Below are 26,090 nucleotides of genomic sequence, written 5' to 3'. Positions count from 1 at the left end.
CTAAAGATTATTCAAGTACGTATAACTCGTAAAAATACACTTTTCTATTTACTATTCTTAATTTTTGACATTCACACTATACCCGGAGTACTTAATAACTTATATTTTCTTAATTTTCATTTATTTTAAAAGGCTCTTACACGGTTTTCTTTAAAACTTTTATTAATATAAAAGTTTTTTATTAATCATTATTTGACAGCTTTAGTTATTTATGTTAACAAAGCGTATATTATTGTTAGCGATAGAAAATCACACAGAAGTTAATTTTTTTGGAACCCAACGTTCACTCCACACGTTCCTAACCTTTTGGGATCTTGACGTTCATCACCCTACCGCCCTATGCGGGGGTTGAGCTAAGAAGGTTAGCAAAAGAGTGAACCCTATTCTTACGAATATAATCTTATAATGTGTGTATATATAGACCAACTAATGAAAGTTAACTTTGTAATAATATGTTTAAAATAATTGTTATATACATAATTTTGAAAACACAAAATATATTATAACCAATAGAAGTGTTTTCAAAATTATGTATGTTTAATAAAAGTTAACTTTGTAATAATAATATGTTTAAACTAATTGTAATATATTCGGCAACCTAATTTATTAGTTAAACTTTACATTTCCGAAGAGTTAAGCATCTTTTGGTAAACTAATTACATTAAATAAGATACTTTATTCAAGCACACATTCTTCTAATATTAAATAATATTATACGATGTTCTTCAGAGTATAATATTTACATAAAATTCAAGAAGGCAACTCAAAAATTTCCTGGTATATTACATTGAACACATCTATATACATACAACGATCTTACGTGGGTGTATCTTAAAATTAAAATAATCACAAGATAAAAAGAACTTTTTATATACAACGTTTTTAAATTTTCATTATTATTATTATGCTCAATATGCTCAAACTTGTACTTGATATGAAGTAAATAAAAAAACAAACACACAAACAAATATAGAATACTGAAATGTAATTTTGATTTCCATAGTAACGCACGTATATATTAATAATTTAGTTGCTAGGACCACCCCCTTAGCAACCAATAATAGTGGATTGGATTACGGATTTCTTCCGAAATAACTTTTCATACAAAACAGAATTAACTGAAAATGAATTCAAGTCTGCTTAAAGATGGCTAAAAGTATTAAAAGAATGCGTTGTCATCGTGTTCTGATATATTCTAAAAGTTTCAAATGTCTAGCTAGTCGGGAAGTTAGTTAAAAATCGGTTGCAAGATTTATACTGGATAAACAACCACCGGACAAATAAGAATACGAGCTAATAAAAACGTTGTAATAACGAAAGTTTATTGTATTAAAATAAAACCGAACGCAGAATAAAAAATTATATTTAGTTATTTTACAATTAAATACAATTTTATTAATCAATTAACCAAACCAAAAAAATTAAAACCTTTTTCATCGAAAATCATTTAACGCCATCTCGCCTCTTTGAAATACTTTTTCCACTTGATTTAATTATGCAAATCATAAAACAATCTAAAAGAAATACTTGTGTATTTTCGAGAAAAAACATTCTGTCTTGTCAAATATTTAAATTCGTGGATTTTCCTTTTTTCATTTTGCTTGCGCAAACTTCCTTGTAGTAAACACAATTAGTAAAGTTCATGTCTATTTTTTTAATAAGAATTAAGAGTCTTAAACAAAATCGATAAATACATTATTATATTTTTATCATTATTAAATTAGTAAAAATTATTTTATTAGAAATGAAATGTTAATTTAAATTAAAAAGATAAATATTTGAAATAAAAATGTTGAGATATTGAAAATTATATCATCATCAGCTGGGGTCAATTCACTGCTGGATGAAGGCCTCCCCAGGCTTCCTCTTCAACTCTCTCGGTCCTGTGTCGTTTGCTGCCACGTATTTCCGCTGAACTTTATCAGTTCGTCAATCCAGCGGCTTTTAGGGCGATCCTTTGGCCGTTTCGTGGGGTACCATTGGATGACGGCTATATCCAGCGGCCGTCCTTTCGGCGAGCAATGTGCCCCGCCCATCTCCATTTCAGCTGTTTGGCAACGTCTATTACATCGCGTACTCCTGCCTGCTTCCTAACCCATTCGTTTCTCTTACGGTCATTTCGCGTGATGCCCAACATACACCTCTCCATGCCTCGCTGTGTGACCCTTAGCCTTTAGACATCTCATGTGTTGAGGATCCACGTCTCGCAGCGTATACGCATACGTGAGCACGGGCAGCACACATTGGTTGAACACCCTACGCTTAAGACATAATGGTAGGTCATTATTGAAGATACTATTCAGACCTCCGAAAGCACTCCATCCCAGCTTTGTTCTGTGAGCAATTTTATCGTGCATGCTTCCTTCTATGGGCAACTGCTATCCGAGATAGACGTAGCTGCTGACTTGCTCGAGTTGAGTGCTATTAATACAAATCGGCAGGATATAATAATATTATAATACTATCGACCATGGATATTAAATTTAAATTCTAATGGATTTTATTTTTGAACTATTCTATTTGAGTCGTTTTTTTTCATTCCGGGTTTCGCTTTTTGGCATCTTTGGGCACTGTGTGCACTTGCCAGTGTGTATTGACTATTAGTGAGTGCGTATAGCATCTGAATATTATGCCGAAAGGCGTAACGATCGAAAAAAACACAACTCAAATGGAACGGTACAAAACTTAATTCCATTAGAATTTTTAATAATTTTATTGCATGACTTTGTACACAAAAATTAAATTAAAAATTGACATAATATATAATATATTTTATCTGAATGCATATAATAGTGTACATGCTTACATATTTTATTGACTTTTAAATATAAAAAAAAACTTTTCTATTGGTAAAATATTTAAAACTTAAGAGTTAATTATTGTTGTAATCGAAAATATAAAGTTTAAATTGAGAATGTATTATTTATATGTAGGTAACTCTTTATTTTTCAAGAAAATAATTTAATTATATTAAGAATGTTTTTTTAGTTAGCCTGTTTAATATCATCGATCACTTTTTTAAAGCAAAAAAGAAATTGTAATTATACCACAAAAATACAGAAAATTAGTGATGTGTAAATAATAATAAAATATTTCTTTTATTTTGTTAACTGTCAATTCATGGTGAAAAAGCGTTGTATTGTTGTTTAATTTAATAAAACGCATTTTTTGTAGCACTTATTCCACTTTTAATCAATAAATTAGGACCTGTTTTGTACGCCTCTAACTGAGTCCAACTGAGTTGAAAATGTCTCTCTGAGGTGGATGAAACCGGTCCTAACTTATTGATTAAAAGTGGAACAAATACTACAAAAAAATGTGTTTTATTAAATTAAACAACAAATAATAAAATAACTAACTAATAATTAAAAATAAATTTAAAGTCAGTGTGCTGAATAAATATATATTTATTTATCATACATTATACATTATTATAAAAGTATTCACAAATATTCATAAATGTACATATAATATATTGAGTTTAGATATTTTCTGAAATACTAATTACAGAAATGTTTTTCATGAAAATCAAATGATAATAGAACGTAAAAGATATGGTTTACAAAAATAAATTTTGTATTTGTCGACTGTTTAAAATAGTATTAAGAAATTATACAATGAATTCTACTTAAAGTTGTATATTGTTATTATAATCTGTTTAAGCTGTGAAGTAAACTTAACCGATTGGAGACGAGCTTTTAAGCTGTAACTTATTGACTGGAAAATCGATAGTGTACTCAGCATGAACTTCAGTAGGATTAGTTATTTGCCCATACGATTCCAAGGGTACACCTGCGCCCGTAGGGATACCGGAAACCACCTGAGATGGGCCATGCCCAAAGGTACTTTCGCTTGGAGATACCGCGTACACCGGATACACATTTATACCGTCCACAATATTATATGAAGATCTCTTCGCTGTTTTTGGAGAGTCAAGTTTCCATACTTTCGATTCACTATCGAACCGGTATTTGATTTTATCGTTAATAATTTCGTGTTTTTTAGTTTCTTCTGATTTATGAGCCCATTCGTTTATTAATCCGTTATTTGGTGGTGGCGCTAGTAGTTGACTGTGTCCTCTTTTTTCAAAGGTACTGCTACCATCAAAAGCTGTGGGTTGGTGCGTGTGATAGAGGCCATAGTTTAACGGACTAGTAGCGACCTGGAACAGAACAACTGCTCATCTTTATTATTACACAAATAAGCTCACATGTAGAGCATTTATTAGTACTTAAACATTTTTTTAAATAATCTTATTGATAAAAAAAGTCGACAAAAAGGCATGAAAGACTAATTTTTTATACCTTCACATCAATGGTGAAGGGTAGAGGTAGGGTGTTACGATCCTACATAAATAGTGCACACTAACCTTGAACTAAGACTACATTGTGTGGATAGTGTTTATTAGTTTTTAAAATTCAATTAAACTCTGCCTAATCTGCTAAAGTTGTAAAAAAATAATCGTAGGTATATCTATGAAATATTTAAAATTATGCCATCAAACCATATATAATTTTAAAAGGTTTATAATCAGAAATAAAAAATATTTTTCATCTGTTATGGTTTGATTTAGGCAGAATTTAATGAATTTAAAAACTAACCAACACCATCTGGAATAATATGCACTTTTAATTCAACGAAAACAAAGAAGCATGACTGAAAAAGTGTGCAACGTATTGTAATCAAATTTTTGGTGATATTAATGAACTCAGAGACTTAATTCGAGTGGAGTGATGGTTAACTACGCCGAGTGAAGGATTCGATGAGTTGAGTGAGGATTGATGCATTCTCCTTCCAATTTATACAAAAAATACAGCACATATATTATAAGAGATATTGTCGCAAATAACAAATCAAAATAGACTTTACTGATCTAGTTATGATTGAGGAAATGCTGACACATATTATCGCTCTATTGTTTTGTTTTGACAAAAAAAACTGTATCACTCATTTAATGATGAGTGGTATGATTGCTTTATATAATATATATGTATAAGTGTGTACATATACTTGAAAATAAAAGACATTAAATAATTTTTAAAAAAATTATTGAGTAAATAATGCACTTTAATTTTTGCAATAAACATTTGCAATAAAGTAAAAAAAATTAGAAAACAAAATCACAAAACCAGTGACATAATAAGTCACAGGAGTACCGCCAATAATCAATAATAATAATTAAGTTAAATACCTAAAGTCCTACCTTCTTCAAGCCTTGTATAGATGTCAGAATTAAAGCCAATTTCGCAAGAAGAAGTGCTTTCCCTCCTAACACTGCGAGAAACTGGAATCCCATCGGAACTAGAACCATACCCATCGACATGATGCCGAACATCATCATTTGGACCATCTGGTGTCTTCTCCTGTGACGAAATTCAGCTGAAATCGCTTTAAATTTATCACTCACATTTATCGAAGGTAATAGGAAGATGCTTGGTAGTCCCCGATGTTATGAATATCTGTTCTGAAGGTTGTGAATGTGTGCGTGACATGAAGTGTTTCGGGACGTGATTAATAATGCACAGAGATGGTATTTTCATGGTTTCATATTGTGGTAATAAATCTAGTATAAACACGGCACATAGTAAATGACTGTCACTTTGATATTATGTTTGAGTTGATATATTTACATTATAATTTGGAATTCAGATTAAGTAAGACGCGGAACAAGGACGTGTTGTCGACTACATTATTGAAAGGCCAAAATTCATTCTTGGACGGTCGAGATGCAACCGTTTTTTTTTTCGTTTTTCCGTAGTTGTCTATGGTCTATCAATGACCATAGACAACAACATGACAGTTTGTAGGTTTATACACAAAACCTCTACACATTATTATATTATAATGTACAAAGAAGTATACACCATTAGTAATATGAGAAGCCTTCATTATGCTATCTACCTCAGCAGGAACGTGACATCTTTATTCGAATATTTATCAAAGCGCTATCCCTGAAGATTCTTTTTTCAAAATTCGAAACAGGAAATAGTTAGAGGGTGCCACGTAACTGTAAGGTGAATGGCGTTGATGTTAAAATACATCCCCAGACGTCGTGTGCACTGAAAAGTTATGGTGAATAAGCAGCACGTTTGATGTGAGCTTTCCAGATTCAAGCTTTTAAGTAGATATTTATTTTAAGTCCGGATAAGTTTCTAATTACATAAACTTTCTTTACTATTCGTTGCAGCTCATATAATTACATTTACACAATTAACAATGTATCATCAGTATACTAAATTAATAATAGGTCTATCATTTGGTATATTAATTCTAATGGATTTAAGTTTTGTATATTACTATTGTTCTCAGAATTGACGATTTTACACCTCTTAAGTGTAGTATTTTTATTTTTTATATTTAGTACTGATCTATTATTAGGTTTTGACGATTTAATATACGCTTATCGAGTGTATTATTATTTATAAGGTGGGTTTTTTTTAAAAAACACTTCAACTATTCATAATTTTGTTTGTTATAAATTTTTTTATTGTGACCCTTGACTTGATAGGTAGGTAATGGAGTTTTTCCTTACTTTATTGTATTGATTTTTTATATAAGTTAGAGTCAATATTATTCGTTGTTAGTGTTTATTTGCCTTTTGGTAACACAGTACCTGAATATACCGAAAGGGGAAACCCGTGTCGCAAAAAACGATTCAAATGGAATAATACAAAACTTAAATCCATTAGAATTTAAATTCAAATTTCATCAAGTACCTTCGGTCAATAGTATTAATATAATAGTAAAAAAAAACCCTATCACTAATAATACAATCAATAGGCGTATACATCATCAAACCCCTAATAATACGAGGGTGGGTCAATAAGTCCTTAGAAAAGCCGACAGCTGGCGCGACTAGTACTGTAAGCGGTTTGTTTTCATGCAGCGGCACTACCGATTCAGTATGCTGCGAAGTTTCAATCAGATTGGTCGGGTTGTTGTGTGTTTCTCGTACATTTAAAAAAAAAATTGCTTGTGGAAAATGGAAAAATGGAAAATGGAGAAAATTGAGTTTAGGGCTGTTATTAAACATTTTAATATAAAAGGGTTAATAGCAAAGGAAATAAAAAATGAGTTGGATTTAGTTCACGGCATATCTGCTCCTTCACTTGCAACTATTTATAACTGGTTAAATGAATTTAAACGTGGTCGTACATCAACAAAGGATGAACCACGCTCAGGACGTCTTGTAGAGGTGACTACACCAGAAATGATCAATAAAATCCACGATATGGTGTTAAGTGACCGAAGATTAAAGTTGAGTGAGATAATTGAGGTTACAGGGATCTCAAAAGGTAGCGTCATTTCTATTTTACATGACAAATTGGGCATGAAAAAAATTTCTGCAAGATGGGTGCCGCGTTTGCTCACAGTCGACAATAAACGCAATAGGGTGGTGGCCTCTAAAGCCCTGTTGTCGCTCATGCAACGCAATCCGGATGAATTTTTTCGTCGCTTTGTAACTGTAGATGAAACATGGATACACCACTATACTCCCGAGACGAAAGAACAGTCAAAGCAGTGGATTGCGAAGACAAACCATGTCCAAAGAAGGCGAAAACCGTAAAATCAGCTGGTAAGGTTATGGCTACTGTATTTTGGGATGCACGTGAAATTATTTTCGTTGACTATTTGGAAAAAGGAAAAACAATAACAGGGGATTATTATGCATCTTTATTGGACCAGCTAAAAAACAAAATTGAAGAAAAACGGCCTCATTTAAACAGGAAAAAAATCCTCTTTCATCAGGACAATGCCCGTGTTCACACATGTTTACGATCAATGGCTAAAATTGAAGAATTGAAGTTCGAATTGGTCGACCACCCACCGTATTCGCCAGATTTAGCCCCCAGTGATTTTTTCCTTTTCCCAAACTTAAAAAAATGGCTAAGTGGACAACGTTTTTTTTTCAAATGAAGAAGTCATCGATCGGACAAATGCTTATTTTGAGGACCTTCCGAAAACTTATTTTTCTGACGGTTTAAAAAAAATTGAGAAACGTCTAACCAAGTGTATTGAGCTCCAAGGAGATTATGTTGAGAAATAAAAAAAAAATACAAAAATAAAAACTGTTTTAATGCTTTTTTCTAAGGAATTATTGACCCACCCTCGTAGATCTTTAGATAATAATACTATATTCAAGATTTGTAAAATCGTCAATACTGGGAAAACAGTGGCAACTAGGGATTCCAATCCCGGGATCCCGAGCTATTTTCGATACCTATGAATCCCGGGATTGATAAACATAATCCCGGGATTTCGAGATTGATTTGTTTTATCAATTTTTATGGAAAATAAAATAAAAACGAAAATATAACAAAAAAAAAATACTTTTAATAAAGAATAACTACATTATAAATAAACTGAGTTTGAATGAAGATTGATTTATACCCATGTGTAGGTCGCCGATTCATTTTATTTTTTCACATAAATTATTAAAAATGAGAAAGATTGGAAAAAAAAATGCTTCGCACTTTTAACAAAGTAATTCCGCCATGATTATTTGCTTTATTATTTTAAATCTCTCTAATCCATTCATTATGTCTTTACTATCAGAAACAGCAATCTCATATTAAATTCACATTATTATTTATATAACAATATTATTTACTCCATTTAACTTGTGTATTTCCAAGATTGAACGTATACAATATTAAAAATAAATGTCTTAAATAGTATAAATTATACTAGATTTATTTTTGACCAATTTTCCTAATGTTATTTGTAAATATAAAAATTTTATATTAACAATGGAAAAAAATGCCAATCCCGGGACCACTCCCGGGATCCCAAGCAAAAACAAAACAAAAACAAAAAAGCCTTGTCCTTGTCTAATACCGTGACAAATTTCTATATTTTTCAATTGTTTCGTTAAATAACTGATTAATTGTTAAAATATTTTGTAACACTTTTTGAAAAGACCGTGGGTGTACGTTGAATATTTTCACCAGTTAAAGGTGACGGAAACGAAAGGTTACTACTTTAACATTCTTAGTTTTATCCCTTATAAAATAATACTATATAAAATTTTGATTAATATTATAATGCAGTATACTTATCTCATTGGACAAATGGTGCGATAGATATCTGCTTTTAAGTGACGAGAATAATGTACATAAACAAATTAATGTAGTAAATTCATAATTTTTTTCTAATATAAATTTCTAATATAAATATAAAAGTTACCTTTTCAACTCCTATTACCAATCATGAATTTTATATTAACGCCTGAATGGGAATCCATAATGTATTAAAAGATCACTAAAAATGTTTTCAAACGTAACGTTTTTCTATTTAGGAAGTTCTATAAACGATTCTATCTAATAATATAGTAATAAAATACTCGTTTAATACTGGCAATGTAAATAATTTAAACCTATAAGAATTCCTGAAAGTTTTTTTTAAATTCTCCCGTATACCTATCAAATGTTTAATCCACAAAAACTCTAAAATACATTTTTAACGTTATCATAAAACCTAAGTATTCATTTCAACTTTGAGGAAATATTAACGGTAGGAAGAATAAAATTAACTGTATGATTGTAACATTATGATAGCATAAGCTTTAATGTCATATTTCGCGCGAAAATGCTTTGTTTTTGGAAAACCCCTTTCCAAGTTTTCAATATAAATGTGTTGTTATGATATATTACGACAGTGGTTTACAAACTTTGTGGTACTACGCCTCCCTTTTAAATAAGTCCAATCTTAGCGCCTCCCCCCCTTCATTTCATTAAATAATACAGACACCTTTTCAAATAGTCAACAATGTACTAATACAAAAATGAAAAAAAAATATTAAAATAAATAACGTTTTACTACTTTATATTTATTTTTAAATTAATTTTTTTTTCATGCGATGAATGTGTTTGTTTATTCGCACAATCAATTTCAATAGTAGTCAATCCAAATTCACCATCGTTCATTGACAAAGATAACATTGACATCGCCGAGGTTAAGGGCAGTGTGGTGCTCTAATGTAGTGTTTCCTAATACTTTATACACGGGGGTTATCATTTAAATATAATATCAATCATCAAATTTCAACGCACAACCACATATTTAAAATATTTAATAGCTCTGAAACAAAGCAGCGACTTCTTTAATATTAATAAGATAATGTGAAAAGTGCATTAGCAAACTAACCAATAACTCAGAAAATAGATTTTTGTTTGCTTCAATATATCTGGCGCAGAAATCACTTAAAAAGTGGAAACTTATTTTTATTGTAATTTTGATTTCCAAAGCTTCAATTTTTTATGTATACCTTCACTTTGTTTTTTTAAATCAGTGAATACATTAATGGTCTTTGCATTGATTTATTCACTCAATTTTTTAAAAATTTCATCCAAATAGACAAATTTAACAACAAAATTATCGTTCCTAAACAAATTTGCCTCAAATTTCAACATTATGATTTGACCCTTTTATTTCATGTTTTCACGAGATAGCCAGTGCGCTTAACAATAGTATAGAAGTGAGGTATTATAAATTTAGTCTCCATGTTTTCAGACAGTTTTGCAAACAACCTTTTATAGGATTGTTTTTTTTTATGTAGTTTATAACTAGCGGCCGTTTTATAAAATATGCATTTGCAAACTGCAAACCTGTGGCTGCATTAATTGTATTAAACTTTTCGCGCCTCCCTTTGCAACACTCTGCGCCTCTCCAGGGAGGCTTTCTAGTTTGGAAATCGCTGTTACGAGATAAAGCATCACGATAAATAAACTGCTTTCAAACTTTGATGGAAAGTACCAACGAGACACGTAATATGCGATTCACGTTACCGTCTCATGTATGTCTCGCTCATACGCTAGTATTAATACATTGTTTGTCCATGTGATTTATTTTTAGGTTTATCATTGAGTGTTATCGATTCAATTATGGTAAAATTTGCCGCACAGCGATCAAAAGATTTTCGTGAAAGAAAGCAGATAAATTTATTTTAAAAAAAATCGTTTCCGGTGGGTGTGTTTATCACAGACACCCATTGTTGCAGAAATTTTCTTTTTCATCTAATATATAAAAAATAATATTTGTTTGTGTGTTTGTTTGTTTGTTCGTATTGAATGCACTGCCATACCGTTCATCCGATTGCGATAAAACTTTGTTAACTTATTGCTTGCACTTTCGTGAAGAGTATAGGCTATATCTTATATATAAAAATGAATGTCTGTCTGTCTGTATGCCTGTTTGTCTGTCTGTCTTTCTGTCTGTCCCGTATGCGTTCCTATACCATTCATCGGATTACGATGAAATTTTGGTAAGTGGTTGTATGTACACCCGCAAAGGTTTCTGAATTAGAAAAATCATCATCTTCTTCTTCTTCATCATTCTATTTTCTTTTATTCGTATGGTTCCTATACCATTCATCCGATTGCAACGAAACTTTCGTCAGTTATTGTACACACACCCGCAAAGCCCTTCTACTTCTTCTTCATTATATCTTCTTTTATTCGTATGGTTCCTGTACCATTCATCCGATTGCGATGAAACTTTCGTTAGTGGTTGTGCCAACACCTGCAAAGGTTTCTGAATTAGTACAACCATCTTCTTCTTCTTCTTCATTATATCTTATGGTTCCTATAGCATTCATCCGATTGCGATGAAACCTTCGTCAGTTGTTGTGGTAACATCCGCAAAGGTTTCTGAATAAGTACAACCATCTTCTTCTTCTTCTTCATTATATCTTATGGTTCCTATACTTTATACATTATTCTTTATACTTTATACATTATTCGTATGGTTCCTATACCATTCATCCGATTGCGATGAAACCTTCATCAGTTGTTGTGGTAACACCCGCAAAGGTTTCTAAATAAGTACAACCATCTCCTTCTTCTTCTTCTTCTTCATCATTCTATCTTCTTTTATTTGTACGTTCCCTATACCATTCTTTCGATTGCGATGAAACTTTCATTAGTGGTTGTGCCAACACCTGCAAAAGTTTCTGAATTAGTACAACCATCTTCTTCTTCTTCTTCATTATATCTTCTTTTATTCGTATGGTTCCTACACTAATCATCCGATTGCGATGAAACCTTCGTCAGTTGTTGTGGTAACACCCGCAAAGGTTTCTGAATTAATACAACCATCTTCTTCTTTTATTTTATATTCTTCCATTCATCCGATTGCAATAAGACTTTCGTCAATAATTGTGCCAAAACCTGCAAAGGTTTCTGAATTAGAATAACCATCTCCTTCTTCTTCTATTCGCAATGAAACTTTGGTGAGTTGTCGTGCGCATGCCCACGAAGATTTCTGAATTAGAAAATTATCTACTTCTTCTATTCGTATGCGTTCCTATAACATTCAACCGAAACACCTGCGAAGGTTTCTAAATTAGTTTTATATAAAATACAACGTTTATTGTTTGTTTGTTCCATGCAATTTTGATTTTTTTTACTACATATTAATAACGTTTGCATCATAGACTATAGGTACATCTAGACACCACCCGTTGCATTGCTAAATGAAGCTGCGTGCCATGCGTTTGGTTTGTGAGCGAGCGAACGCATTTGTCTACAAATGTTCGAGACCATAGACCATTTCGGTAGTGCTCACCCAAAGTGCTCGCACTAGACGCTCAGAATTAAAATATAATTTTCTATTTTTTTACGTTATATAGTATTTTTAAGCGGTCAAAATGCAACCATTAGGTAAAGATATCCATAATTTAAGTTATTTTAAAGAAACACTAGGTCACTGATAATATATATAATAATATACAAATAAATTATCATGAACATGTATCAACTTACCTATGAAACGTAATACCATATTCTTGCTTATCAGTACGGCTACCATATTTTAATACAACGCACAGAACCATCTTTCCTACTTAATTAACAAAAAATATTTACCATTGACTTTATGTCTAACACAAAAAATAGCAATTTAGCAACACGAGCTACGATGCTACGTGAAGCGATTCTCCACGATTTGTTGGCGATACTTTTGAAAACTAACGAAAACATATGTAGACCTTTTATCTTACTCTAGCGCGTGTCGCAGAGATTATAAGGGTGCCGAATACTTTCTCACTCGCACTCATGCATCGTTTTTGTTCAGGCCTTGGTTTGCATACTTTGGATTCGATTTTAATTTAGTGGTCTTTTGTTTGACCTATACTCCTATTAGAATTATTTTCATATTGCCATATTGTATAACACAGATATTTTAATATTAAAAAAAAAATTACCTCTTATTATTTTTTAAATATCTAAGATAAATATAACCACGAAGCGACCCTGTGCGAAGCCGGGTACTTCAGCTAGTAGCTTATAAAATAACAGTGGAAAATTTTGATATATTAAACAATTGTATATATTTTGAATATCAATTCTATGCATTTTTACATATTATATACGAGTTTGATTTAAGATACTTATTTTTGTAGATAGTCTATGATTATTTGGCGTCAATACAATTATCATTAAAATAAATGTGTAAAACCCGAAGTAGTCAGCGATAATAAATCAATTCGCATTTAGGGTCGCATAGTATGACGTCTATGTAAATTGAAATTTGTCCCGTCCGCTATGTTAGCTTTCCACCCTAGATACATATACGTCCAAGTGAATTAATATAAGGTTAGAAAAAAAGTCGGACGTCAATTTTTTTCACAATGTCTTTAAAACTGTTTTATTCAGTATTATATACTTTCATAATGCGCACTATAATGTACAAAAGTGAAGCTTTCTATTTTATATTTCTTACATACTATTCCCTTTTATTTTTATAATAGTAGATTTTTTATCATATAACATGTCGGCTTTCAACGATGTTATAAAAATCTTTAAGAAGGAGGAGTGATATATACCTCGGAGTAATAATATAAAGAGAGCGTGTATTGTTCAGCTGGGAATGGGACGATTTGACACCGCGAACTGGCCTCCGGCGATTGGGCTCCGGTAATTGGCCGCCAGTACAATCGGACGCCGGCCCAATCGGACGCCGACCCAATTGGCCTCCGGGAGGATTGGACGCCGCACAGTTGAATTTAATGCGCAAAGGAATAGACGTACGTTACGATTTGTTGGAGTAAATAAGCAAGTCAGTTTAATATGCTTCTATCTTCTCAGTAGTTGTACCTTATACATTTCTGGCCAATCTGCCATTCTGCCAAATTGTCCTAGACCCTGTTCAGCTAGTGGATGCCGTGTTTCTTACGTATAACGTACAGTAGAATATCAATTTTATTATTAACTTAATTATGAAACTTTATACCATTGTGTTGCTTCTCAGTACGGCTACTAAGTTTAAACAAAACATATTTAACCAAATTTTTACTAAATTAACTAAAAATAATCACCACTAGCTTTTCATATTTAACACAAAAATAATAAATTTCAGCAATACATTCTCGCAGTTATTGAATAATTGAATATTTACCGGCGACGTGTACAAAACATATTTAATTCAGCCATAGAAATTCTATCTTACTCATTTTGCTTATAATGCTTTCTAACTCGCACCTATTGTTCGTTTTTATTCAGGCCTTAATAATATATAAATCTAGCTGTATATTTTTTTATTATCTAGGCACTGGTATCTAAAATGCAAATTTGTTTAAAATATTACTGTTAATAATACGCTCTAATCAAATTCTACGTACAAGTAAATAAATTGATGAATTATACAATATACTTTATCAGTTTTATCTTTTACTGGAACTATATTATAAATAACTGGTAAATATGATATCTTACCAATTTCATCAATATGGTTACCATTATTGTTGATATCTAATTTAAGTACATGAGTATTGAAAACTTTCGCCATTTTGTTCAACACCATGTATCTCCATTCTCCATTCTCCAAATCATCCGGTGTTTCATTTCTAAAACATAAAAAAACAATAATTGTCATATTAGGTACATTATTTAACTATACATATTTTTTTCTTTTATTAATAGGGTTGATGTATGCACGAAGAGATGCTTCACGTGGATGGGAGACGTGTTCCGGATGCCACCAGACAATGCGACACTTCATAGGTGCGAGAGTTGGCGATCAACCAAGGAAAGTGGTGCGAATTTGTGCTTTCCGTATGCTCCAATGATGGGGCATGACAGAGTGAAAGAAAGAAAAAGAAGAAAGAAAGATTGAAGTATCAAAAATCCAAGAATCATACAATATACGTAATTTAATCATATATCGGTATGTTGATATTGATATTCCGCACGAATTCCATAGTCATTTCTAACCATTTATTAGCTTGCAGTGATGCGATGACGATCTACATTGAAAGTCTCATATAAGAAAAGGCGCGGGATTTATTGAGTGCGTGGTAAGAACCTTGGTAGAAAAGTCTTTCTAGAAAAAACATTTATGTCATTATAATGCTCTGTCTTTTCTGAATATATCAATTATATATTTATGGAAAGGCGAAAAACTTATTTGAGATAATAATAAATTAATGCATCAATAAATACTTTATATTATAGTAGTGCAAAAATTTAATGCAAAACATGTTCCGAAAAAAAAATAAGAGCTTCAATAGAAAGTTTACTGAATTTATTTTACTATTTGATGTTGTTTATTTATAAAATTAAAGGTATAATGCAGGTATTGAGTAATAAAAGAGAAGAATATGCCACGATTGGATTCGGATGAATTGCAAAAAATGACGATTACCATAATTATACCGTTGTATGGTATTAATATATTTTATATAATTGTAAAATCATTATTTCTATAATGAGAAAAAATTAGATATAACATGAATGACATAATATACACTTTTTCTATAATATTCAGATTGTTCAGACATAGCTCTCGAAACTCTTAACATTCTACTCTTACATTACGCGAAGGCTGTTGAAAATTGATGAATTAGAATGAATCGCACATACATTATAATTGTTTTAATGAATTTTCACAAAAATTAAAAGTATTTTTATATAACTAAAGAATTATTATGTATTATATATTAAAGAAAGTTATACCCATTTGCGGTTTTCTTTTCACTTTTTCCGGTATTTCTTATGACGTCGCCAGATTGGTTAACCTGTTCAAACCTGACGAGCTGTACACCCTGTCCTAGAGATATGACGTCACTGCTGAGGCTACGATCTAAAGCCATTAAAGTTTTCCGCTTAACACATTGCATCACCGGAGATAAAGTTTCCTTCTTCAGGGAAGACAGTTGCTCAACCACGAGCTAGAAAATAAAATTACGAAACGATGAAATGCTATTTTAACACTCTCTTTAATGTAATATCACCTTATGTTACCAGGTCATTAAATATGTCGGGGTCACCATTATAGGTATTTCACTTCGGCGGTGGATAGATGTAGGATAGGATTAGGGATTCCAATCCCGGGATCCCGAGCTATTTTCGATACCTATGAATCCCGGGATTGATAAACATAATCCCGGGATTTCGGGATTGATTTTTTTATCAATTTTTATGGAAAATAAAATAAAAGCGAAAATAAAACAGAAAAAATACTTTTAATAAAAAATAACTACATTAGAAATAAACTGAGTTTGAATGAAGTTTTATTTATACCCATGTGTAGGTTGCCGATTCATTTTATTTTTTCACATGAATTATTAAAAATGAGAAAGATTGTGAAAAAACAATGCTTCGCACTTTTAACAAAGTAATTCTACCATGATATCATACGTTTTACGGCAGTTTCATATTTGGCTGACTAATTAGATTTATGATGCGGAAAGGCCATAAGTACGCCATGATTATTTGCTTTACTATTTGAAATCTCGCTAATCCATTCATTATGTCTTTACTATCAGAAACAGCAATCTCATATTAAATTCGCATTATTATTTATATTACAATATTATTTACTCCATTAAACTTGTGTATTTCCAAGATTGAACGTATACAATATGCACAATAAATGTCTTAAATAGTATAAATTATACTAGATTTATTTTTGACCGATTTTATCAATGTTATTTGTTAATATAAAAATTTTATATTAACAATGGAAAAAATGCCAATCCCGGGATTGTCAAATTGTAATCCCGAAATCCCGGGATCAGAATTTTGGCACGGGATTGGATTCCCTAGATAGGATAGGGATTGGATAGGTGTTTCAGATGAAAGACGGTAGTAGCTGTTGTTCGTGATGATGGAGGAGGCGTGAAGTTATTTGCTGTTTTAATAATGACAAGGGTACAATTGATACAATATAATCAATATAATGGTAATTCGGTGCGATGTGTTTTGAACGGGAACTTATAATCGAGTGACATGTCCAATACATTTTCACGCGCTATTTATTCACCTGCGCGCTATGAAATAATATGTTGAAATGATTATGCTATAAATTGCGTATCCGCTATCTCATTCTTAAAGGTATATATTTAATAAATAATATTAAGTATGATTGAGATCTGGGCCACAGGAATCCGATGACAGCCACACTTAACATATTTCAGTTAATATGGACTTTTCTTCTTCATGTTTTGACTATTCATAGAATCATCAATATTATATTTATTATAATTTAAATGTTATTATTTTATAAATCGGTATCATTATCCAGTGAATACATATAAGTGAAAAATATCCGTCAGATTTCATTTACCTGTCATAAATAATTATAATGTACATTGCATACAGAGCGTAGCATTCCAAAAGAACAAAAGAAATAGATATAAAAATATATGCGCCAAAAAGAGACATGCTTAATAATTATGAAAAAGATATACAAATATTAGGCGTGAGATCAAGATAGTATTATGACTTGTAGAATGTAAGAATGTATAGAAATACTCATATGATTATAATTAAGTTTCTTAATAAAACAAAATAATGATGATGAAACATATGTTGCCAAAATAGACAACATTCCGTTTACCTACTGCAATATTGTCAATCTCCTATGGTTACCCAAGGTGACATCACTGGAAAGTAGGAATTTATGAGCATCGTAAAGTTAAGGTTAAAAACTGTTATAATAATTAACTAATAGTCAGACGACTGAAGGCTTTGTTAAATTTCATTAATATTGGCCACTATTGGTAAATTTTGTCGTAATTAGGTAGAGTTTAGTTGGCTTAATTGTTAAAACACATTCGCCGAAATCCAATGGGCGGTGTTCGAGACCCGTTCGGTACTTTATTTTTTTCAAGATTTTTTATAAGTACTTACATATTATATATTTCTGAGGTATTTACAAATTACGTGCATTACGTATTTAATATTGGTAATAGTCATTATTTTAATAAATTTCAACCAATTTTATGTTTTTAAAAATTCTAACACTTTCCTACTTAATTTCATATATTAATTTGTTATACGTTGTGTCATTATGCGTTGCCACTGGTGAGTGAATCTACCAAAAGGTGAAACCGATCACCCAAAAATACTCAAATAGAGTTGATAGTAACATTTTTTTAATTATTTGTATATGTATGGTTTTATTCATAAATCTCAACCAACAGGATCAATCACATAATAATGCAATATTATGAGTAAGTGAGTTATAAAATTAATAAATGAATTATGTTCCTAATAACAGTTAGATACAGAGATAGCATAGTTAAATTGAACAGCAAATACAGTTATAAAAAAATAAACATATAATAAAAAATATATATGAAAAAAAGACAGCCAATATAAATTAAAGACTTACATTTTTCGTACAATCTTTCCACAGGACCTTCACCATGTCAGTTCCATCCAGCCAAACATCGGCCATAAAATTATTAAAGACTTCATTATTGTAGTCGCGTTCTTTTTCACCAGTGCCATTTTCAACGTTCATTGCTGCAAATCCTTTGACCTTTAGCAGTAAAGCCACTATGACCAGTGTTTTTGACATAATTTTAAATAACTTTCCTTGGCGAATGTTCTAGACTTGTATTTGCAACTTTGACATTGATTGGCATACAAATGGCATTTATTTTCGCAGGAAATTCAACACCAAAGCTGAAAGTTTAATAAAATTTATTCACAGTTATTAAGTCAAACGTTTTAATTGATTAAAGTAACCGTTTCAATTTGTGAGAAAATTAAATTATTATTCATAATAATTATAAATAAACATTTATAACTGATACAACAAAGTGGCAATTTATGTAGATTTTATAAATGTATTATATTATCGTCGTACTAGAATATAAACTTATTGAATGTCAAAGTGCTATGTGAAGGTCAAAAATGAAAAAAAATTGAATACCTATCCCTGCGAGATTAAACTAAATAATCTGAATATATTATAGAAAATACGTATATTTCATGATGCTATATTGTTTTTTCTCATAGAAATTAATATTTTCTAAAAACAAAGTATATTCATACAATAAAAGGGTATTATTGTAAATATATTAAAATTTTAAATAAAGCCACATTTCATAATATATCAGAATATGTCCGTAGTTATTTTGCTCTTGAGACATTTTTGTCTGCTGAAAGAAGGGGTGGATTCTAATCCTGGCGTCCTAAAGAATTAAAATTTATATGCGCCTGTCAATTACCTACCTGGTCGCAGCCATGACCTACTCTGGGTCAGAACTGTTTCTTCGTGTCAAGCCTATCAGGCACCATTAGCGCGGGGTGCAAGACCAGTAAATGCGCGCCCCAAAAACGTAAACATTTTCGGTGACGTGTTATGTATTTTGTATTCGAAATTTTATTTTTCTGAATAAAATTGTACTTATATATATTTTTTACCTATATATTCTATTCGTCTCTCTTGTGAGGGTAATATTTGTTATAATGTAAATCTCATGTTGTGAACGTCTTGAATTTAGATTTGTTATGGCCAGATTGTTTTGTTTTTCTTAAATAAATAACACTTTTTTAAATTATTATTTTGACATGTCAGTCAATTTTCATTTAACTTAATTTCACAATATATTAAACTTTAATCGGTAACCTAATGTTGAAGTTTGTAATTATCTCGTAATTTTAGAGAAATTTCGAGCGTTCTGTCTTAGTCATGATAATATTATTATGTATTTGATATGCACTTGCATATCTAAAACGGCGTTTACAATAATAGTGTTAATTAGTTAGCTACAACATACGGCCGTAGCCATAAATTGACAAACGATAAATGAAGTAGAAAGTAAGATCGTATTAACGCGCGTGTTTAAACATGTACCAAACCGAAAAAATATATATTTTTTAAAAACGGTACATGTTCAAATACGCGCGTTACTATGATCTTACTCCCTACTTCATTTATCGTTTATCAATTTATGGCTATGGCCGTATTTTGTAGCTTAACCACTAGAAAATGCACATAGAAATGGCGTATTTCAAAAAAATACTACCTTATTCTTAGGTCAATAATTATTATAAAGCAATTATTATTCGTAGGATGTTTATTACATTTAAATGTTCAAAACCATAGCTTATAATCAATATCTTTAGAATTATCTCATTTTTTGAATAATAAAATGCCTAATTCTTGTCAAATTTGGGATCACAAAGATTACAAAACATAATTTTTTATCGTACATATGTCACTATACAATGTTAACATTAATTTTACTTATGGTTTTGTAAATGCGTTTAAAAATTAATAAATCTAAAAAATCTTAACACCACTGCACATGGATGTACTGAAATATGACTATATTCTAAAACATTAGAGCGAGAGGTTTAAAAGAAAACTATTTTATGTAATAATAATACTTTATGCCGTCATCAATTGTTTAAAATAAATATAAAGGATAATATGGCTTCCAAATCATATAAATGGATTACCTACAACGTTTAAGGACTGTTCAGGGTTATGCTCTGAAAATACAATAAAAGCTCCATTTTGACCTACGCTGAGCATGTGGGCCCTTAAGTCCTTAAGTAAAATAGTTTATTACTACACTTTCTCTTGCATGAATTTATCTCTGATAATATAACGATTACCTACACTGAATAATGACCAAACAATATTATTTTGATTGATTTAAAATAAGCTATAAGAAGTAAGCGGCAAAATAAATGACACCTGCTGGATTTTCTTAACCTTTCAATATAAAAATCATTAAAAAATATTATAGATATTTTTCAAAATTGACTCCCCTGAAACCATTATTTTTTGTGTGCGCCTGCACGTTATAACTAATTATACACTTTTAAATAAATCTCTCTTGGAGCATAACTCACATAATACTCTAAAATTTTATTCATCTCTGTATAGTATTGTAGAAAACACTTATTGAATTAATTTTTATTGGTAATAAAATTATTTCAACGCATTAGTGCACCATTAAAATGGCTTCAAAGATACTAAATCGTTTATTGTAGTACATCATAATAATGTATTATTTATAATAGTGTTTGAACATGTCGTTCAGAGTTAAAGTTCTCTTATTTTACGAGGCCATTATTGTTTTCATTTACGCAGCTTTTCTCAACTTGACGTGTTAGACATAAATGAGACACTTCAGCGCCGCCATTTTAACGCGGCCATTTTCGCACCGCCATTTTACCATCGCCATCCGCCTCGCAGATTTTATTCATAGTTTTTAATAGTAAACATTTATATATCGTTTAGTTTTAAAGACTACAATGCCGTTATTTTTGCACTTGCGTAACCTTTCTCAGTAAAATACCTAATGAGATATTATTTCAGCGCCGTCATTTTTACATCGCTGTTTAAGCATTCTAAATTTTAATCATTTTTAGACGACACTTTATTCTAAAATGGATTCATTTATGGAAATTATTTAACCTTTTGTCGTAATAATACATCTCTCCTTTATTAAATATGAATTATAGATCGTTTAGACGTGCATATAGTAAATACGCAACGCAGAACGCAATGTAGTGATCAAAACGATAAAATTTAAATGTAATCACGTATTATCATGCATATTGCAAGACTGAATTCATACATCAAAACAATTTGGTGGCTTCTGAATTTTACGTGTGCAATGAAACGATAGTGGCGAAGTTGCCGGAAAAAATAGGAACTAAACCGCGTAGAGCATTTTGACATTTACCATTTTTTTACGACCTGTCAAATAGCACCATACAATGACAACAACGCGTCTAGCTTGCGCTTTAAGAATGAGATTGGTGAGATAGTAAACAGTTATTCGTGTTAGTTTAATTTACACATTTTAGGTTCCAGTAAATCTATGCACATGTACAGACGCTATAATTGTATGGTTAAAAATTATTTATAATCGACAATATTATTTCCATAATATGTTAGCATTTTTTTAAATCTAATAGTTCCATTAAAAAATCAAGCCAATTAGTACTGAACAATATGACATGAATTTCATTATTCTATTTGAGTTAAATAAAAGTAAAAATTAAAATAATCAATAATATATTTATCATTGAATATAATATAACTATCTTTACCATTCATTTTCTAAAAGACAATTTTGACATGCATGCACCATTAGAATATAACAGATGATTGTAGAATAGTCAGTTACCTCAAGACAATGGGCGCGCCTAGGCTTCTTACAGCTAACAGTGAACTGTACATTGAAACCGTCATGGAAACCATAATTCTATTTGAGTCTCCGTTCAAACTCCATTAATCAAACCACCTGTGTCCATGTTACCGGTACAGGTTGTCTCCTTATCTACCATAAACCCAACCCGTGTGAGTGCCTACTAGGACGTGAGGGCATGCACCAGGGACCATCTTCAGCCAGACAGCTGAACAGCATAACAGGCCAGCATAACCAGCATTCACATCCACCATCACAATCATTCCATCAAAATCAATTACAGTCTACTATAAAAATCGCTTAAAATTAGTGATCCTGGCATTCCTGGCTAATAGTTCATATATATAACAACAATTATTCTAGATTATAATTATTTTTGTATTCGAAAATAAATTTAAAGCTCAATATAACTTTACTATCAATTTACATTAAAAATCAAAATAGTGGCCGTGGTTTTAGCTGTTATTGTCATGACAAACCATCTAACTGTTACAGGATATCTTAACTTTAAGTTTTAACTCGACAAAATAACCATCACCTCATTGTTTTATTGAAGTTTTTAGCAGGTGTGAAGTTAAAAATGAGCTTAATTCAGTTTACAAGTTTATTTACTACACGTATGTGTCAAATATAATATAAAAAACACGAGTTGAAATTTCATTTTGAATTTTAGTAAACGTATTAATCTATGATTTGAAATTTATGGCTATGGTGTACCCATTTTTTTCATGACTTTTTTATCGATTTTTAAATAATCATTGTCTAACGAAATGTCAGTAAGAACATAATTTTATTTATCAAAATAAATAATATGAAATTAAAATTACATTTTCTTTTATTAAGTGTCTAAATAATATATTAATTATATGGTTGCCTACCATTCATTTTTGATAACAAATTTGAAATTCGCTTTTCAAAGGAAATAATGACGCTTCTTATGATAGATTTGAATTTATTTATATTATGCTTGGCGCTTTTATAAGTAGGTATACGACAAGCAAAAAGTCTTATAACCCGTTATTTTGTCTTATTAATGACAACTTATGATCCAAAACGATTCATTAAGATACTTTCGTATATTCTGTGAATTTTCCATTATCAAACTGCAATAGGCAAAGAAAAGGGAAATGTTATAATAATAATTCCAAATACAAGCAATTCAAAACAATAATAAAAGGCTTTGAGTCATATTAGAACCAGGTACAAACTCAATGGTATATCTATAGTAATCCTGTTACAAATATATCTTTTTATATTAAACCTTGTTATAACAACCAATAATTTTCCTTTCGAACTCTTCCTTCATTAGTGTCATTTAAATTTATATGTAAGATTTTTTTAAATCTGCCGATTGAAACGACTTTAAGAAAATGTTCAAGTTATATATTATAAAGGGAATAGAAATATCATTTCAGTTTATTTTTATTCAATTTCCTCCCCAATTAGCGAGACCATTGTGACAGTGAATAATTACTTCATTATAACAATTAAGAAAAACATTTTTGAAAATTTTAATTGCCAAATTTTTGGTTGCGTATTAGTTACTCAACATTTATTTTTTTAAATCGATTGATAATATTGAAAAATATTCAATATTAGTATCTTTGAAGTTATATTATGAGTATTATAAATTCTTTAACAACTTTACCACAGTTTTTCGAAACAAATTAATTGATTAATTAATTTTAACCAAATTTGAGTCGCACATAATGTTATATTGTTTTAGAATTTCTTTAAAAATATAAACTATAAAAATAGCTACAAAATTTAAATAAAAATAAAACTTTAATATTTATTTATCTAAAATAAACTATTTTATTCTACAAATAATTCACAAGATTTGAGAATGTAACATTCTTTATATTGAATTATAAAATAACTCAGATATATTATACCAATACTGATTTGAACCCACATACACTTTATTCGTGTCAATGTGCTTTACCAATTAAGCTACAGGTGTCCTATCTAATTACGATCATTTTTTTTTGTAGTTTTCTTTATATATTTGAAATACTTAGCAAATTGCGTTCATTTTATTTTTTTATTCAAGGCAATTCAATAAGCATTTCAATATAGAAGTAATTTTAACACAATTGGAATAAAATGTAACAAAATAGTTACATATGAATATATGTATATATATATATTATATATACACCCGCAATGACCGCGCGGCTTAAGCGTCGGCCTATAGCGCCGTGGGTCCCAGATCCGATTCCTGGGTCTGGCAAGTACACATATTGTTTTTCAATTTGTGTATGAGTCAGAGTATGGACCTAATTTATGTTGAGCAAGTGACTAACATCCATCTCTCGGAAAAACAACATCTAACAATACAAACCTCCACTCTGTGAAGGTCCATATGATTCTGTTAGGATCGGATATGATCGAGAGAGAGATATAGTACTCGTATATTATATTGTCTCAGAATGCTTCATACAATTTTAATAATATATATGATACATTTTTATTGATTTATTTGGGTTTTAATTTTTTTTTTAAATATTTATTGTTATTATTAGTTCAGAGTTGCATATATTTTATAGTATATTATATATTATATAATACTGTAATGTTAAATTTTAATTAATATTTTCATCGAATAAAAAATAATAAAACATCTTGTATCAAAATAAATAATAATCCTTATTTGAGATTCCGATGATAAAATATATTTATTTACACTACCAATGTCCAATTTCCGATTGACCTGTCAAATGAAACGATTCATTCATCTAATAAATCATTTCTATGAATCCCGAGTCCTGAATCAGTAATAAAATGATTTCAATAACATGGATCAGAAATTTCTATACTAAAAATAGCATTGTAAAAATTCCATTCAGATTTTCACTACGCACCAGCTAAAACATCGTATCCATGAATACGTTTTATTGCTTTATCTAATTCAAAATATGGATAAAGAGTTTTTCATGTATATACTGCGATCTTTCCCTGGTTACGTAAATCACAGTGGAAAATGGACACATGTCCTCCTACGTAATTTATGATAAAAATCATTTCGATTGTTATGACTTTACTGAAAAGGGTGTACTATCTCATATAGTGAAATAATAGTATTTACTCCATTTGAATAAAGGTTAAACTTTTTTTATTTGGTATTACTTTAAGGAATTGGTATGTTATATAATATTATCATTTTGAATTTAGAAAGGTAAAATGACGTAACCCACACAATTCAAATTTTACAGGAGGTACAAAAACGTTTTCAGTATGGTTTTCGGTCAAAGTTAAAAAAATATTGTCACCTCAATACTTCAACTGGATAACTTAATTTCCACTATTTTACAAAGTTACAACGTTTTTATTCGCTCGTATTCTTGTTTGTCCGATGGTTTTTTGTCTAGTACAAATCTTGCAATCGATTTTTAACTAACTTCTCGACTAGCTAGACATTTTAAACTTTTAGAATATATCAGAACACGATGCCAATGCATTATATTTTAATACTTTTAGCCATCTTTAAGCAGAATTGAATTCATTTTCAGTTAATTCTCTTTTGTATGGAAAGTTATTTCAGAAAAAATCTGTAAATAGTAAAAGAACAGGGGGCAGTCCTTTCAACTAAAATATTAATATATACGTGCGTTACTATGAAAATCAAAATGTCAAAATGACATTTCAGTATTCTATATTTGTTTGTTTTTTATTTACTTCATATCAAGTA

General features: G+C 30.4%; 1 protein-coding gene across 1 annotated transcript; it reads right to left on the bottom strand.

The window, feature by feature from the left end:
• Nucleotides 1-816: 816 nt before the first annotated feature.
• Nucleotides 817-16,114, bottom strand: Osi23 (DUF1676 domain-containing protein Osi23). The gene is made up of 5 exons (XM_085955248.1): nucleotides 15,951-16,114; nucleotides 14,712-14,842; nucleotides 5,204-5,379; nucleotides 4,096-4,162; nucleotides 817-830 (listed from the first exon to the last, which is right to left on the bottom strand). The coding sequence occupies exons 1-5, from the start codon at nucleotides 16,112-16,114 to the stop codon at nucleotides 817-819; spliced, it is 552 nt and encodes a 183-aa protein (XP_085811374.1).
• Nucleotides 16,115-26,090: the final 9,976 nt, after the last annotated feature.

Source organism: Rhyacophila brunnea, unplaced genomic scaffold (genome assembly GCF_057557595.1).
Source record: "Rhyacophila brunnea isolate RB1 unplaced genomic scaffold, BYU_Rbru_1.0 scaffold_10, whole genome shotgun sequence".
In the NCBI taxonomy this organism is placed as follows: domain Eukaryota; kingdom Metazoa; phylum Arthropoda; class Insecta; order Trichoptera; family Rhyacophilidae; genus Rhyacophila; species Rhyacophila brunnea.
Note: the sequence above shows the minus strand (reverse complement) of the source record. Positions and strands in the feature narration are given on the sequence as shown.